Source organism: Tinamus guttatus, unplaced genomic scaffold (genome assembly GCF_059628265.1).
Source record: "Tinamus guttatus ecotype Peru unplaced genomic scaffold, ASM5962826v1 Tinamus_guttatus_pri_ptg000119l, whole genome shotgun sequence".
Taxonomy (NCBI): Eukaryota; Metazoa; Chordata; class Aves; order Tinamiformes; family Tinamidae; genus Tinamus; species Tinamus guttatus.
Genome location: NW_028288653.1, coordinates 2,509,894 through 2,528,688, shown reverse-complemented (window position 1 = coordinate 2,528,688; position 18,795 = coordinate 2,509,894). Strand labels below are relative to the sequence as shown.

The following is an 18,795-nucleotide window of genomic DNA, read 5'->3' as shown; positions in this document are numbered from 1 at the left end:
GGCATGATATGCAGACATTCAGTACCACTACCATATCTTTACCTCCAATGATGTGGTGTGTTTAACTAGTGTTTACATATTTGTGACAGAGTATCTCATCAGAGAGTGGAGCACAGTCAAGAAATAGAAGATTTAAATCCATTAGCATACATTATTTGCTTTAAAATTACTTAAGCTGGTACTGCTTGAAGTAGGAAAATAAATTTTACTCTAGAGTTTACATTCTTTCTCCCACTTGTCCTTCCAATTCATCTTCAAAAGGCAGAAATGCTATTTGTACCTGTGGAGGGGGGTGGCTTTGTGTGAAGCTTGTTATTGGCTCCATTTTAAGACAGGAGACAGGCTAACTGATTAGATATTACAAGGAAAGGTGCTGAGGGATAGCAAAGCTGGTCTTTTCAGCCTAAAGAAACTAGTTTTTGTCTGAGAATTCAACTTGAGGGTTGAGAACAGCTTAGAGATTCACATTAGCCTTGGCAGAGATCATATAACAGCACTGAAAGAGCTTGCAAGCAGGTCAGTTCTGCTGCCACCGGATTGTGGATGGTGAATTTTCACTCACCACTATTTTCACTGATTGTGAAATGCAAAGCAGATAACATGTTTACAGAGATCACTTCAAACAGTCATCTCAATGCAGGTTTATATACAGTAGTGTTGCAGTTGAATTTCACTGAAGAATTATGTTAAGCCATACATTCTGATCTCAAAAGAGTCTTAAATGTTTGCAGTGAGTCAGCAAAGGGAAAATGTAACTGGGTGCAGTAAGGGCCAGGTTCCCGAACAACAAAGGATTGGTAGAGACCTGGAGGACGCGAGCTCTCACCTCCTGCTTATCCTGCGAATAGCTTGAAGGAAGGAAACCTGCGTGCCAAGGACCTGCTCAGGCTGCCAGCAGAAAAGGTCCCTCGGTTCACACCTCCTGAGGTGTGCACAACACCTTGCGTGAGGCCGTGAGCAGGAGAGCTGCTCTCTGCAGTGAACGAGCACAGCCGTGCCAGGGTGACAGGAGCAGGATGTCCCCTCATTTGAGCATACAAACAGTTCCTGCAGCCCACAGGCACAGCAGAGCACCAAGACACAGGCTCTCTGTTCTACCATAGCTTCTGGTTATCAAAAGTTCACATGTATAAAGTTTTACGAACTCAAGTTTGTCATTTAAATTTTTCTACCTAAGTGTCTGTGACTCATATTTTCCTTGCTGGCTTCCAGGATGGCGAAGGAAACACTGAGAAGGTGTAATGCTAATGACTTGGCTCCCTCTCCTGCAGTGCTGTTCAGAGATCTGCACCTACATGAGGTGCTATTTAGAGCTCCCTCTTCTGAAAGCTTTAGCCATAAAAACAAAATCATCTGTAGACAATAGACGCCTGAGAAAAAAGGCTCAGGGTTTCATTTAATACTAATTTTGAAGAAAGTTATAATTACACCACTCTGAGTGCACTTCGGACTTTGACATAGAAAATAGTTCTGTAACCTCAGAGAAAGTGGCATGGTTTGATTGAAATAATTAGCTTTGCTCTAATTTACATGTCTAACCATGTGATTAAGTCTCATTTACACTAAGAAAAGTCAGTACAACCTCCAGTGGTTTGTCCTAAAAAAACAACACATGTTCTTGATCCATTAGCACATTATTCTTATCATTCTACAAAGCTTCTAAATATGTATGACAGAGACATTCTGGCGCAGGAAAGAATTGAGAATGGAAGGGAGAATGGAAAAGGGAGAAGAAGAAAAGGAGCATTTACTCTTCAGAGCATGGACAGAGGCGGGAAGCCCATGTAAAGGGTGGTGATAGAGCTCTTCAAGGACTCCATCTTAAAATAACCTGCCAAAGGATCCCTCCTCCCCACTCTGCATGCCCTTCTGTCTTGCACACACTCCCCTGAAACACTGACAAAGACAACAGTGAAGCAGAAAAGGGAAGAATGCTGTGTCCTTTTAAAAAAACTCACGTTAGGACAGCTGCTGACTGGAACGCACTGTTTCTTGCGACACTCCGTCTTGCCTTTCACACAAGCACAGATCGTGCAGTTAACAGAGGACCACATCTCTCCATCCTGCAAGAGGGAACATGATACAGCATCAGCTGGGCTGGCAATAGGAAGCTATTCCAGCAATGTATCATTGCACAAGAAAGGATGGCTTTCCTTGTTGGCATTGTGTCACTGTTTAGTCTAAATTATTCCGAGGTGTCTGTCCACATCCAGTTGGATTACAGACAAAGATCAAATTCAGCAGGGATTTCTTCCCTTTAGTCCTCCAGGTCAGAAATTCATTCCCATATTGCTAACCAAACCAGGTTTGCATTTCCCATCAGTGCCCTGGCTAGTCCCATTGTTTTCTCTCCATTATGTGTCTGAGATGTGATCCCACCTATCACGAATTTTCATTTAAGCTGACATAATTAGAAAAAGCTGATTCCCTGGGTTGAGTGACATCTTTAAGTTGTTGCAAGTGAAAGCATTTGATTAAGATGTCAGCATATAGTGAATTTATTCCCAGATGTGGCATCATTTTGGCTTATGGCAGGAATGGTCAAATAATGAATTCTAATTCAGATTGCTTACAGCATTTTCACAGACACTTGATCCGCTAAACATCTGAAAGTGTTTGGAACAGATACAGTGCTAAACTGCCCTAATGCATATAGGTAAGATAGTCTGTGGCTCAAAAATACTAGCTGCAGACCAAAATATGCCCCATAATCTTGCCCCCTACTTATTTGGGAAAGACTTTTTGTGGAACTGCCTTGGCTCGTTTCTATACAGCTTTGCTTTTGCCAAGTGTGGTTCCTAAAGCATTCTGTCTCACCCACTTGCAGTCTTGTGCTTACCCATTTTGAGGCAAAATGTGCATGCTTTCTGCTGTGAAGGAAGGGTGAGGATAGACCTGACAGGAACAGAACAGGCAGTCCAACCAGGCAGCTGTGAACAATTACGTGCCCACCTCAACATGATGTTTTGACCAGAGGGAAATACAGACTAAATCTGAAATGCCAAGCCAGATGACTTATTCTATGCATGCTTGGTTAAAGGCTGCCTCTCCCTTATCTTCTGTTTCTGAGCTATGTTAAGATTGTCTGGTGTTTCTGATGCAGCCCATGTTCCCATGGGCCTCTAATGACCATTCTCCAAGCATCTGCCAAGGTACCAGAAGATATGATGGCTAAGTGCATGCAGCTGGCCTCACAGCAGTGGACAGGGCTTTGATCTACAAAAGAGACTGCCCAGACTCCCCATGAACTTGTGCCTTCTCCATCTGTGTTGCACCACTAACTTCAGAGTGGAGGAACTGTCTCTTTTAGTCTTACACGATATAATACTCATATAATAAGATTCTCTCAAAAAAACGGAGTGTTTTATTTGGGCGCCTGAGAAGCAGACACTTGCTCCTGAAGTACAATAGCACCTGTGTGCAAATTCCAATCAGATCGAACATAGTCCCCTTGCACCTAGTGTATACAGAGGGCTTGTTCCCATATAATTTCCAGGATAAACACTTCAGCTATGTACACAAAAGATGGAATAAATGGGAAGTAATTTTGGCTGGGCAAATCCCAAGTATTCACATGGGATTTAACACGTGATCTGATTCAAGGGCCTCTGAATTCACAGATGGCCCATGAGGTGACAGAATCTTTTCTGACACAGTGTGAATGAAATGGCACCATTTGACAAAACAAACAGGGGCTCAGCAACCTGAGAAGTGGTTTGCAGGGAATCCCTTGCAATTTGAAAACACTGGGTGAGACTGCAACAGGCAATGGTTATTACATGGTTTCCCAATACAGGGTGTCAGGAGTGCTGTCCTTAGCAGAGCTGTGAAGTGTAATAAATCTCAGGGAGTTACTCCTAGCCAAGATAGACTTAGCACAGCTTCTGTCAGCTCAGCTGGGGAAGAGACTCCCTGGCTCAGATGATAAAGCCTGCAAACCTTTTCTTTGCTTTCTTCCCTTTTCCATGAGTATCAGCTTTGGTCTGGGAAGGCAGAGCACAATTCTTACTAAAAATGCATTACTTTTAATGAAGCAGCAGCTTGAGTCACTGCATGGGCAGTGGGAGACACAATGTCATATTCAGGAGGAAGTTAACTTTGCGTCTGTGCAATGGCAGAATTCACATAGGCTCAAAAAGAGCAGATGTCAAATTTTGCGATGCTTTCCCTATGAACTGTTCCATCATCAACCAGGATGGTGAGGAATATGCTAAAAAGCAAACCACAAAGCTAATTTACAGTAAACCAAGCTGTTTCAGCTGTTACAATGGCATCTGTTTTCCAACCACACCTTAATAGTTACCTGGAAAATCCTATTGCCAAACTTGCACACTTTCACCTCCTCAGGAGAGATGTATGAGACACATTCCTTGCAGCACTGGTCTTTGTTTTTATTGCATTCTCCAGGCAGTAAACATGTCTTCCTACAAATCACTGTTGAATCCTGGGTAGAGGCAAAGGAAGAAGTCATGAAATCATCACCAAGATGTTTGTGCTCCCGTATGTCCTTATCATAACATTTCTGTTTGCTCAGTCATTGCATCCGCCTGAGTTATAGCACAACTACTTTGAAAGGATCAGCTCAGTGAAAACAAAAACTATTTACTGCATTAAGACAGTCTTTCTTGGGCCTTGATGCTAAGCCCAACTTGCACTTCTGTTGACCTGCAAAATCCTATTGATTGGGCAACACTTTACATTTTTTGTGCCTAAGTGCCAAAGTGTAAGTGATCCTTTACAGTAACTACAAAAATTGCTGCCCTTCAGCAAAGACATGGGAATTTATTCTCTACAAATTCATCTTCCACTGCAGTGCAAACTTAAAGAGAATCACATAATATAAGTATCTTTATCTTGCATCACACATGTCTCAGCTGAGACAGGCAAACTCTCAAGGTTTCAAACTTTCCAAGCACAACTGCAAGTGCTTTTCAGGTCAGACTCAAGGACCACACAAGACGTCAAAGCAAAACAGTATCAGACCTTACAGTTCTCCAGTATAACAAATTTATGCCAAGCCAGACAACCTGCAGCCTACAATACCAACGTGCTGTGGACTTACCTGGCATGTACACATTGTGCAGTTGTCATAAATAAATGAGGATCCATTATCATACACGTTGCTGTGAAAGAGGCAGCTTCCAAATGGGAGGTCAAACACTTTCCTCTGCCCTGAATATAAATTAACCATAATAGAAACAGAATGTTGTTGAAAAGATGCCATACTGTCAACAAAAATAGTAGGGCTTATTGTCACCAGACCAAATTCATGTGCAATGTGTCATTTGCTGTGTGTTTCCATTCTAGTGTGAAAAAATGTGTTCTTTTAACAGTTCACTGTTCTTCTAGCACATATTCATCTGCACAAATTCTACCATGGGAGGGAATATAAATATGAGTTATGGCTTGTTTATGTTGGAAAAATCCTTCTACTCCTTCTCATCATAAAGTGCACCATGCAACTAAATGAACACCAAGTAAGCACTGCAAACTCTTAGTGTAGTTAAACTAGTTTAAACGATCTTTAAATTAATGCAATAGTTTATCAAATAAGGCAGCCTAAATTGGTTTTAGCATCTACCTCAGAGATTCAGAGCACCCAGACTAAATCAATTCAGTTATACTGATGCAAAAAAAAGGCACATTGTCCAAACTCATCAAGTTAGCTTGGTATACCAAGTTCAAACATGGTTGCAAGAATTACAGATATTTACGTAGCTTATAAGCATAATGGAGCCAACACACAAAAAAAAAAAAACAGAAGAAAATTTAGTGGGAGAAAATTTACCTTCCACAGTCTATTAAAAAATGGGTTCAATAAAAGCAAGGCAAATTTTAAAGCACTATGTGGGGAAGGTAGCATTGGTATCGAATCCTTTCTGTAGTTTGGCGAGCATTGTGAAACTCAAGATCCAACACAGTTTGATGTGCCATAAGTTTCTTGGTTCTTTAGTTTCTTTCCCAATATGGTCTTGTAAACAAGTGAACACCTTACATACACGAGTTCTTTACAAAAACTAGTATCAAATCACTATTTTTACTGCACACTTTGCATAGCTCCCCCATTTACTTTTGGGGGCAGCTAACTAATAAGTCCTTTCATAAGTAGCAGCCGGCCTCTGGACTTATCATTTCTGAGATCTGATAACATAATGACATAATATCTAAGAGAGAGAATGGCCAATATAAGTAACATACAAGTCACTATATATTAGACCAATAATTTAGCCCTTAAACTGCCAAGTCAGCTGACGGGTTCAGCTGGAATTGCTGAAGTTTGACCCTGTGCTCTGAACTGTAATTCCTTTCCCTTTTTAATAATTTTTGATAAAAGTAGACCAGTGTAAAATAAAAAGCTTGCAGTTTGCTATAAGATATAAGTGAGCATATAAGCAGAAGGCAAAATCCACTAGCCTTCAGTTTTTATAAATATTAATGTTTAGAGAACTTCTAAAAATGTTAAGAGAAACACTTGCTATTGTTCAACAAGATGTGATTTAAACCTCCCTCTTGTAGATTAGCTACCTTGGACTAACTCATGGTCATGTAACCAACCTGCCCTGTACTGAATGTGCACCCTGTCCAAAAGGCTCAGTCTCTCCTGTTGGAATGCCTCAGGGCATCTGAGGATGGCCAGTAGCCCTACCTGGAATACTTGCACTCCCAGGAACTGGTACTTGGCTAAGCCTAATTATATTTCTGTCACTAACAACGCTGCTGCTGCTCTATGTGGGGCCAGGACTTCAATTGCATAACTTAGATCAGCAAGTGAACAAGAGCCCAATTCTCTCTCACACCATCTTGCCTTGCAAACCACCCAGTGCAATTCAGGGTGGCCAACCCTGTTCAAACAGTTGGTTAAAACCACTGACAAAGGAGTCACCACTTTAAAAGATGTGGTGATGGGGATATTGGCTTAATGGTCTGCTTTGCTGGCTCATAACCATTACTTAAACAAGTAATTCAAGTCCCAGTAGAGTCAACTGCATTCTTCCAAGCTATATATGCTGAACATCAGGAATTCAATTGCAGGGAGGTCCTTCTTATGATACTTTAAAAAAACATGCCTCAGCATCCCTGAAAGCACTTCCCTTTCCCTACTGCCTCTCCATTTGCAACACATCTCTTGGCTCTACTCTACTCCAGAACTTCCAACATTTTACTGCGAATAGACATTACCTATTGACAGGCTTCTCTGTCATGCTGTAGAGCAAAGACCCTGTTAAATGGAGATGGTTGTTATTAGTGAGTTTATTTGCAGACATATCTAGGAGCAAATGCAGTCAGAGTATCAAGGTTGGCTTTTGAATGCTTAGATCAAGGAGGGGAAGGTTTAGTAGAAAAAAAAATGAGGTGAAGAGGACAAGGGTAGTTTCAAGAGAAAAGTATATTCTGGACTCTTCTTCTCTGGAGTTCATTATCCTATTTTATTGCTCTCTGGTGCTGTGTTTAAATGTTCCAAGCAGATACGTACTTGTAACACCTCTCAACTAGTAAATAAACAAACAAATAAACTTTAGAATTGTTTCAGGCAATCAAAAATGTTAAGTATTATGAAAAGCTGGAACTCTCTACTGCAAAGTACCTCCAAGGTTAACACTTTGTGTTCCATTTACCCACCTTTAGAAAAAGACTTCAGAGAGTAGTAAGAACACAGTTATTTAAAAAAATGGGAATTATCAGCTCTGAAGATGTGGCACACCTAATCACAACCTCATAGATCAAATTAATCTTATTTTTTGTGTGAGGATGTAAGCACTCCTTTATGAACTAGAGTGACGCATGCTGAGTTTTAATTAATCTGTGGAATGTATGGAAATGAAAAGAGCAAAATAAGGACTCTCAAAAGTCATTGCCTTTCTTGGAATGACTTGGAAGAATAAGCCCTTCTCAGAGGCCTCTGACTTATTCCTTTAAATGTTACGAAGACATAACTGAAAATAATCCTGGCTGAGATTATGATTCCCCCTTAACACGGCAATAATCAGGCAGACTCACAGGTCCTTGGCCTCTCTGACAACAGCTTTCAAGAATGCAGTTTCAACCCAGAAGTTTCCTTTGACCTGCATTTCCTCAAAACCAAGAATGCAAATGCACCCTTGAATAAAAAATATGAGAGGGTGAGGTCTTTTTTTTTTTTTTTCCTTTTGTGGCAAATTCCTTCAGAACATTTCCTCCCATCTCAATCTCCTCCACAAAACATATAATAGAGGTGGGAATCATTTCTATATTTGTTTCTCCAAGCAAGCCAGCTGTCCTATGCTCAAATGCTCTTCTGCAGCTGTTTCCTTAGCACCATCCATTAGTCACATCGACCCTAACCACCTTTTATAACCTGTAGAATACAAACTCTACTGAGCAACACTGTTTCCTCCATGTCCCCAAATTTACCAGCACTGTGAAGTACAAGCATAAAAGACACCACGCAGAAGCAAGTTACATTATGTACAACACTCCTAGGAAAGCAACCACTCACCTAAACATTTGGGGCAACACTGTCCAGCAGGAATGTGACTGAGATGCTGGGGACAGGAGAGAATAGGACAGACTTCTCGGATGCACTGTGTCTTGCCTCCCTGAAGGAAAACAGGCTCTGTTAGACAAAAATAAAGCAAAATGCCAAATACACATGTGCACACACCCACACACTTGTTACAGCCTTGTAGCAAGTCTCGAAAAGCGTTAGCCAAAAAAGAATTTTCCCAAAAGAAGTTCTACACATATCAGGCATACAAGCACTGTGTACCATTGTCACTCATCACTTCCTACGTTGTTTATAGAGTCCTTGGATTATTGATATTTTATGTTCTCTCAAGCAGTGAGTATAATAGATGCAAAAATAGTCTTTTTATTGTCTTTTCATGTTTCGCTGTGGATATGAGAAAACCAGAGAGAACAAAATCATTGCCCTTGAACCTTCTTGGATGTTTTTTAAAAAAAAAAAAGTTACTGAGTAATTTTTACAGTATTCTTCACCTCCTGTGCCCTGCCCTTCTAGGTTTGTCTGGGACAGGGATTAAGGGCTGAAGTAAGATGAGAGCAGGTGTTGTTCTATTCTGTCCATGACCTCAGAAACCAAATAAGCCAAAATCATTCAAGAAAGCACATTCTTGTTAGCCTCCCAATCCAAACATGCACGTCCAGAGGGTTTCCTTTCTTCAGAAGACTATAAACCAAGAGGGTATATGAGATTTTGAGAATGAATATGGTGAAAAGAAAAAAAAAAGAAAAAAAAAGAAAAGGAAAGGAAAGAAAAGAGCATCCTGGACTGTAGGTATCCTGAAAAATTGATGAATATCAGGAAACAGAGATAGACAAAAAGACCAGTAAAGTCAAAAGCACAGAACATGTACGTATACAAGACCAATTAACTACAGCTGGCCAAGAGAGAACTTTGTTCTCATTCTGCTTGCTTGCCTAAGTGCTTCACTGTGTTTACAGAGTGCTCTGTTACCTCTGGCCCCTCTACCAACGTGTGTTGCAAACCCTCCCGAGAGATGTCCAGGTTGCTGCACATTACAGATCAGCCTACTTTTGCCTTACTGGAGAAGTCAGTCTATTTACACTAATTGCCCTGCCTGATTTACCACTCAGAGCAGCAGACTCATCCCAACAATAAGCTTTGTGTTCCTGGATGCTGTGATGGAAGAGTTATGAACAGTCTCCTCCCATGTACATGCTGGAGGCCTCTCATGGCTCCCTAGGGAAAGATGGAAAAAAAAAAAAAAAAAAAAAAAAAAAAAGCCGTTCATTTTGTGGAGCTCTGTGCCTGAAACGATCGTGTGCCATTCCACTCCTAATGATACAATGCCTCAGTGAATCATGCAAGGGCTTTTACATGCAGGCAGAGCCACATATATGCTATTGTTCACAAAATAGTGCACTGACTGTACCCCTGTTCTGTAATAAGTTTTCAGGCACTGAAGTCTACGTGCCCCATGGGGCTACCGAAGCATCCTGAATGCACACGGCCAAGGACTGCTCGTAATTCTTTCACTGCAGCATGCAGGAACACAGCGTTTATTGTAGGCTGAAATGATGGCTCTGAATTAGGGGTCAGACCAGAAACTTGACAAAATGAAACAAACTCTTCTCCCATCTTCTGATGCTCAGGGAATAGCTCTGTGAGAAGAGACACAGGTCCTGAAGAAAGAAGTGCTGCAATTCTGCTCAGGGAAAAAGACTAGGATAAGACAAAGCTCAAACCTGAGTGATAATTAATTGACTGGAAAACTAGGGCCTGGAGTCAACTGGGTAGCAGGATCAGGGACAGACCCTCGGAATATAAATCCGTGCTCTAACAGATGGTGAACACAGGTCTTCTCTTGCAACCTTGCTTCTGAATTTCATTCCTTTATATTCTTCTGCAGAGCTATTCTGGGGTCTTGCGCCTCTGAAGGATGGAAGCAAAGCTCATACTTGCCACTCTAGAGAGACATCATCTTTATAGTCTGCCATATAGATATTTTTGTATCAAATGCCACAAACAAGTAGTCAAAGAAAAATACTAAATATGTATTCATTTCTGCTGTTTATTTATAGCTCCCTCTTCTCGCCCTTTTCACTTCAGCCTCCCCCACACAGAATTTTTGCTTAACTCCAACTGTATCTCTCTTTTATCCCACTGTTATACTTGTCTCCAGCAGTAATGCTGTTACCATTTTAACCGCAGAGCTGTATTCTAGCTCTCTACTGTGCCAAATAGGTATTAACAGACTTGAAAAATCATCATATGGTGCATGTTCAAATACAGCCTGAAACAAATCAACCTGTTCCTTTTAAAGTAAGAGCAATTTTGCTTGCCTTAGAGAGGTAGCTTGTTCAGTGCTTTAAGGAAACTTCAAAACCTAAAAAATACTCCCATCAAACTCCATTTTCTGAAAAGTACACTGCCTCAGTTATTGTTATTGAAAATTCACGAAGCATTCAGAATACCAGAATCCAAGCAGGATTAGCTAGTGTTACCAAGGCTTTAAACAGCATTAGGAAGAGCTGCATAGAAAACAAATACAGTACAACTGAAATTCAAAAAAAAAAAAAAAAAAAAAAACCATGATAACAAGCAAAATGTTTCTTTCTGAAAGGTCTAACTCAGGGTAGGAACTGCTCAGTAAACAGCTTGCCTCTTCCATCTCTCAATTGTACCACAGCTTTTAGTTCACATTTTCTTCTTAACATCACACCAGACAGGCAGAATATTCCAGGGCCAAAGCAACACTTTCCAGTAAAATCAAACCTGAACGGGAAGCCAGTGCAGAAAAAATAGGTACAAGTGCCATCTGCTTCCTATGAGAAATGCTACTCAGTTGCTAGAAAGATCAATTCTTCAGCAATAGTCGCATGAAGTCTTAATTAGGGGATGCTGCTGCAGCCCACACTCTTCTGGGATAACAGAGATTTTGTGGGAAATCAGCTTCTATAGGGAAAAGATTCACTTTCCATATTGGAAACAAACAAAACCAATTTAATCCATGTAGATCTCCAGCCCCTACAAAACACAGCAAGAAGATCCCTGGAACTGACTCAGGGGATAGCATGGACTCAGGTAGCTTCTTGCTTCTGAGGATGTGTCTTCTCACAGACATGGAGGAGAAGGAAAACCAGGATTTTCTAAAACTTCCACGAGAGGCCTGTCCCAGATAAAGACTGTCAAACAGTCTTCCTCCCCCCAAAAAGAGAAGTTATGCTCTTTTGAGAGTTATGCTCAAGAGAAGTTATTGATCCTTCTGCCTGTTCCTGCTAGGGCCCTACCTCCACTAGAGTCCTTCAATGCTCATCAAGGACACAGGGACTTGGTGGAGCCAAGAATCAGAGACAGCCAGGCCATGGATGACTTTGCTGGGGGCATCGGATGAAGGAGATGGTGCCGTCCTGCAAAAGTCTCTATCGCAACTATCCCAAAGGACATGTTTCAGGACAAGCGGAGAGAAGTACGTCTGCATAAAAACTTGGCTGCCAGAAACTGTCCAAGGGTCAAGACCATGCTACAATTAATCTCAAAGTGCCTTGGGCTTCATCTGCCGTTAAGGAGAGAACAGTAACCACCAACAGCAGAGCTGTCCCTGTCTTAAACAGATTTTAAAAGGCCTCAGGAAACCTCAGGATGAGAGAAGCCACCATAGCCCCAATTAGTATGTTAACGATAATGTGCATGTTTAAACTTAACATTACTTCTCACAAATATTATTTAATATTAAACATTAACCTTGGTATTATCAAGACATAAGTTTTTGTCGACATCTCGCTTCCCATTCCATTTTCAGGCTTTATCCCTGTCTTAAAATGAAGCCAGAAATCATCTTAAAAATGATTGCACCTTAGCTTTGCCCTGGGTTCACCTTGTGCTTGAAAGACTGCAAATACTGCTACAGAAGCAAAATTGCCATTGATTTTACAGACAATTTTTGTCTAAATTCTGACATTAGAATTCACCTCACAATGGACTGCAGGACATTTGTTCTTAACTTCCATTCTCAAAGAAGTTTAAATGGTTTCATTTGCTACCAGTTAGACTATGCTTACAGGAATAATAAATAGTTTAAAAAGGAAAATCAAAATTACATTCCTCTCAATACTATGACACATATTCCAGACATGTAGAGCAAGGTCAGATGCAGACTGTAGCCTCAGCAGGGGTTTCTGTAAGAACTAAGACAGATGTTCAAGGTTGTCTCCAGCTATCAATAAAGACTTTACTCCACCAGAAAGAAAAACATCTTTGAAAGTTCAGCAGGGTCAGTACTAAGCACGTCTGCACCAAGCCAATGTCAAGGAGAAGCCAAATAAACATGCAAAACTGGATGATTGCTTCCCTTCAGCTACTCCAACACCTCACAGGTGACTAAAGTCCCTGTGAATATATTTTGAGACACTGTCATTTTGTTGTATTGATGGCATAAAAGCAGTGAATAGAAATCTCCTGATAAGGTGATACACCTACAATACGAGACTAGATAACGATGAATATTACAATTTGGGGGTGGGGGGGAGTCAAGCCAGGACTTCTATTTCTCTAGCCTGAATTCATTAAAGCGCATAAGGCTTCCTACACGAGCTGGACAGGGTACTGGTTTGCACACAATTACGGGTCACCAGGAACTCTGTCTGATGTATTAACTACTGTGTGACAGTAAAGGCTTCTACTGCCTCCCAAAAGCATACTAAAAGCATAAAACAGGTCAGAAACATTTACCACGGAAAGTCCTTCAAAATGCCCCTGAAATCATATGCTCATAAATCTGGGGTTTACAAGCAGATGTACTATTCCTGATGTGCAATGCAAGTGTATTTTCAGGCACAAAGGTAAAAGAACATTGTTTTTGGAGAGTAGTTACTCCTGGAAATGAAATAGGTGGTATCTCTCAAATCAGATGAAAGATAAACCAGTCCATATAAGAATGCTTGTGTGACACGTGGCATATAACTTCTGGAATAACTTCAACTTTGCACTTGCATGCTTGAGGATCCATGAAATAGCCATGGTGTGCACAGAGAGAATTCGCTGAAAAGGTCAGTGGAGCCAGGAACTATTTAGGCAATGCACAAAGCAGCAAAACAGTTCTCAGTATAAAAACAAACAGCACATCAATCAGTATACCAAACCGACAGACAAGTCAGAGCTTCCCGCATCCCTGCAGTCTGAAATATTGTCTAGACTAGGACTTTAAAACTGTCTTTTTACAAAGAAAAATCAGAGTAGGGAGACGTCAAGCTTCCATTCCAACCAACAGGTATTTATACTGCTTTGTGTGCTCTAGATTATAAATTCTGGATATAAATCTCAAGTCCTGTTTGCTGTGGTATCACCGCTAAAGGAAGTCTTTAGAAAGTGGTTCTAGCAACAGTCCAAAGTAGTGCCCTAAGAACTGCATATGCAGCTAGTGCTTTGAGGAGTGCTCCTTCCCTTCAGCACCACAGCATACCAGAGGCTATGAATACTAAATACTGGTGAAATGTGTTAACTATTAGCTAGATTCCATATGGATGAGAAATGGCAAGCTGAAAGTGCTTTTTTTTAGAACGAATTATTGGGAAAGTAAAGTCACAATTCTTAAACTAACCTTTCTCTCTGCATCTTAAAGTCATTCCTTGACATACTCAAGAGATACCTCAAGAACTCCATCATTTTATAGCAGGTAATAACTTGACTTTGTCACCTCCACATACTCTACTATGATACAAACATACAGGTACACTGCATGTGTCAGCAACAAGATATATTAATATGGAAATTCAACATGTTGCCTGCAGCTAATGTAAATTTATGTCCTTGAACTCCTAACAAATGCAAGCGCAGTTGCAAAGCATCACAGAGCGAGAACATCTTGACCTAAAACAACCAGGAACTGAAAAGCCTTCCTCTTTTGGAAGTTAATCTGTTTGTGGTTATACCCAGCTGCTGAGGAATTATCTACATTATCCATTAGACAGCAATTTAGGGCAGGATGAGGCATCTGAAGTACTGTCATGCTTTCCATAAACCAGCTATCCTCTCTACAATGTGGTGCATGTAAATGCCAAATCAATCTAGTCTTGTCATCTATTCCAGTTCGAGTGTTACACTTCCTGGGATTGCTTAGAAGAGAGAAAAAAATCTACTTTTTTTTTTAATTATTATTTTATGGGAAAGAAGGGTGCAATACTCATTGACAAAGGCATATTTGAAATATCACAGCATCCTCCTACAGAATAAATTGTGCTTTTCTAGGGTATGGCTCCACTTCGAAATCACCCTACTGGCAAACTGGTAGGTCCAATTCTTTTCGGTCTTACAACATGATTTTCACTGACGCTCCTGTGCAAGGAGTTGGTGGACCAAGATGTTTAGTGCTTGGGGTGAAAGGGAAGATTCTGGGATATGAAATCTTGGGTTGCACAGTAGCTTTCTTTAAGTATACACAGGCAGAGACACTGCTGCTAAAATTTCACAGTTCCTGGAACTGCTGAATGGGATCCTCGGGGAGGATCACACAGCACCTCGCTCTTGGCCGGGGGACTCGGCACTTGGTCATGTTTCTCCAGTCTAATAGCATTGCTGAGAAGTGTTGCTGGGATTATATTGCATCTGGCTTCACAATCCGGCTGGAATCAAATCGCTCGCTGAACCAACAGCATAGCTGCAGATTTCAGCTGTTGAGAAGCCAATAGTCCTCCTCTCCAGAGCTTACGTATCAAGAGCCCTTGGCTCTGTTGAAGTGATTTTGTAAACAGCCCCTCTTCATGGGAAGCTGTGATATGTTTAATCGCTGTGTGCTCTTCCCTTGTTTGGCCTCTCTTCTTAAGGAAAGAAGGCTTATGTAAGTACAATACAGCCACATCTATAACTCATGAATTCTTGATCAAGTCCTCGATTGAGCTGCTGCTGCTCCAGGGACTCATCTGAAAAGGGTATAGAGATGAGACAGCGAAAACCTCAAAGACATGAAGATCTCCCAGCCATTAAGTTCCTACAAGTTTTGTGAAAAAAAGACTCCTGCAGAGCCCCAGGCTGTACCCCACATTGACCAGAAGGCCTCAGGCAGTGATGGCAGCAGCTGGCGCCCCAGGCAGCATCTTCCAGATGGGCTGCCTTTTGCTTGGCACTTGTGCGGTAGGAGGCTCTGGAGAAGGGCTGAGACTTCTGCAGCAGGGTTGGAGCTAGGCAGAAAGGCCCAGGCAGTTACAGTAGATAGGACTTCACCAGTTCCACTGCTCCAGGATCAATATATCTGCTCCTGGTTAGCAGGGCCAATGGGTCTGACATCTACTGTAACATTCCCAAGAGATAAGGCATTTTTACTCCTGCCTTTGCTGTGCTTCCCAGGTATCCACACTGACTCATGATATTCCTGCTCTAGACCAGCCTCCTACAACCTTGACCAGTGAAGTCTTTTAGCAGGATCCCGTATACTTGTTCTGCTCTCGGAGCTGTTATTTTTTTGGATCCTTCTCCTAGACAGCTCTACAACTTTTTCTAATGAGACCTGTTTCTCTCAGCAAATCTCTCCTGCAAGCTGCAATAATGAGTCCCACAAATGAGTCTGTCTTTAATTAGGGACTCCCTAATGTCTCTAAAGTTATGTGTAAGTACAGAGCTGAGAGGTCTGGCTTTAAGTAGTTATTCCTTCTGCTGCTAGTTATTATTGAGTTAAACAAAAAAAAAATCAGTTCATTATCTCTCTGTGGCTTAGTCCTGTCTGGATTCACACTATGCCTCAAACAACCCTGTCAGCTGCACAACTATCCCAGACTTTATTTCCAGCAAGTTTTTAAGTAGTCAGACAATAACAAAAAAGTTATGGTCCTTTTCTCAACTTTACTTACAATGCTCGTTGCTACATATAAGCTTAGTTCTTGCTTCCGAAATAGAGACGATTGTCCTGCACCTGAAACATCAGCTTTTCTTTCATGTCACCTCCAACACTAGCTGCCATTTCATATACTCACTAACCAAAACTTCTTCCTTGCTGCAGATCTCATTAAACTGACTGCTGACACTGCACCCCCTGTATTCCATGCTGGGCAGTAATATCAAAAAACTTCAGGTTTGCGACACTGAAACTAAGTTTTGAGGTGCAACATAGGGAAGGATTGAATCAAAGGTCACTCAACTCAGTGGGAATCTCTCTACTGATTGTGTTGCATGACAGCATTTGGAGCACAAGTCCCACAAGTTGCTTAAATGGAGCCAAGGTTACTGCTAAAGGTGGGAAAGGAGCAGCAGGGCAGCTGGGCAGGCTGGAGCCCAAGCTGCAGAAAGGGGCAGAGCTCTGAAGAGTCACAAGGGCAGAAAGCAGCAGCTTCACGGGGACAGCAAACGGGAAGCGAAGACACTGGCAAGGAAATGATTCTGGCATGTCACTTCAGGAGAGAGTTCAGCTATTTGTGATTAATTTAGCTCTTACACCAGAGGTCTCCAGTGAATATGGAAGCTTTGCTGTGAGCCACATGATTATTTATTTCTCTTTTAAAATGAACCATTTCTATGAAAAATTGCAGTAAAACATGCTGCACTGGAAACCATGTCTGGCCAGAAAAACTATTAAAAACCACTAACAAGCTTCTTCAGTTTACTCACGTCCCATGTCAGATAATAAGAAAGTTAGGGTTAAATCCAAGAAACTTTTACTAACTTCGGTTATTAGAAGCAGAGCAGTAGCTCTGTAAACCAGGTCCTGGCTTCTTGCAGCCATGACTTTTCCCCTGAATCAGCTGGAGACAGCTTTGTTTTCATTGGCATCAAGAACACATGAAGCACAGTCGAGTGGGTGTGCAGTTGTGTATACACCACCAGTGCATTTACATAATGTTTCAAAGTCCTAACCCAATGCTTGCAATGTGATATTCACTGCCACAATATGTTCACATAAATAGCACTTGCTTTTCATAAAATAAATTTGCACAAAGCCTAATTTCCTTTTTTTTTTTTTTTTAAACTGCAGTATAAGCCTTGAAAAACAGCCCTACAATCTTTTCTTGCTCTGTCCTACAGAAGTCATACTCCTATAAACTCAGTGCTTTGGCAGCTATCACTGCTACCTTCTCCCCTGCTTCTAACTCCCACATTACAGCGCAGCCCTGGCCCACCATTCACACAACAGCTTTTCCTTCAGAACAGTTCATTCATAGAGATATTTGGTGATTAAATCTCTTCAATGTCACATGCATGTTTCTCATACATGGAGAATACTAGCACCATTGTGGTCCTGAGAAAGGTGACAGTTCCGGGTCTCACTTCATCATCATTCTGTAAAACACTTGCTCCACTACAAGAAATTGTACAGATGCATCAGTACAGTTTACCCTTAGAGCATTAGTTTTAAATAAGTCACCTTAAATCATCCACAAACCTATCGTGTCAGACTAGACTGATTTAAATCTCAGAATGTCCAAATTTAGGTAGCTGATGTTTGGATACAAAATAAAGGCTTTATTTATAGTGGTGTGAATAGTTCTTTAAAGACAACATGGAGTTGATATCATTGCAGAGCTTGAAACTTCGTTTTTTGGAAGTGCAAATGTTAATGGCTATGAATAAAACTAGCAAGGATTGCTCTTGAAAGCGAAAAAAAACATGCACAGTTTAGAGGAAGGTGCCTAAACACATGAATTCAGAATTGTTGTCAAAAACTGCCAGAAAAGTGCAAAGTCCACACCAAGTGACTGTTCCACTCACAAGTGAAGAGAACCAATCTCCTTTGGCAAGTCAGAGCAACGAGGTATTGGGGAAGTTGAGACTTAATCCTTTGCTTGCTATTTCTACAATTTATGGATGCTCTTGCCTGAAGGTTTGATGATAAAGCACTCTGATATCTCCATGACATCAGTGGTAAAATAAATAATACTGTAGCAGAATTAAGGACACTACTTCTGACATTTTACAAGACCTTTGTACGTGCACGTACTTCCCTTCAATGTTGTGCTCCACGTGTACTACTGAGGTAACCTCAGGAAATATAGAATTACATACACACCACTTCCTTAATGCATCCATCAAAGGTTTTTATTAACAGGAGATCCTGTTTGTTCTAAGCACTTAGCAAAGAGAGTTAAAAATACACTTTAAAGTGTTATGCAGGCTTCGGCAAGAGAACGTGCTAAACTGCAGCTCATTCAGAGGATTTCTTGGAAATATAATTTTAGGAAAACCATGCTGCCTTTATGAAACCTGTGGGTTATGAAACAGTGAAAAAGTCACAAGAATAGCTTCACTCAAAGTGGTGCTGGATTGCACTCACTGTACGTCAACGGGACTTATCTGTGGCAACATTCTCGTTACCCCACTGCACAGTTTCACCACTTGGTACCAACTACAGC

The 18,795-nt window shown here is 41.1% G+C and overlaps 1 protein-coding gene across 3 annotated transcripts in view; it reads right to left on the bottom strand.

Annotated features, from left to right (window-relative positions):
- BMPER (BMP binding endothelial regulator) overlaps positions 1-18,795 on the bottom strand; it is a 150,422-nt gene that overhangs the window by 60,882 nt on the left and 70,745 nt on the right. For all 3 annotated transcript variants that reach the window (XM_010226532.2, XM_088521370.1, XM_088521369.1), the window contains 4 exons: positions 8,477-8,576; positions 5,063-5,172; positions 4,304-4,444; positions 1,959-2,063 (listed from right to left, as the gene is read on the bottom strand). In XM_010226532.2, the coding sequence (XP_010224834.2) occupies positions 1,959-2,063; positions 4,304-4,444; positions 5,063-5,172; positions 8,477-8,576 (456 nt within the window). The remainder of the gene's footprint in view (positions 1-1,958; positions 2,064-4,303; positions 4,445-5,062; positions 5,173-8,476; positions 8,577-18,795) is intronic.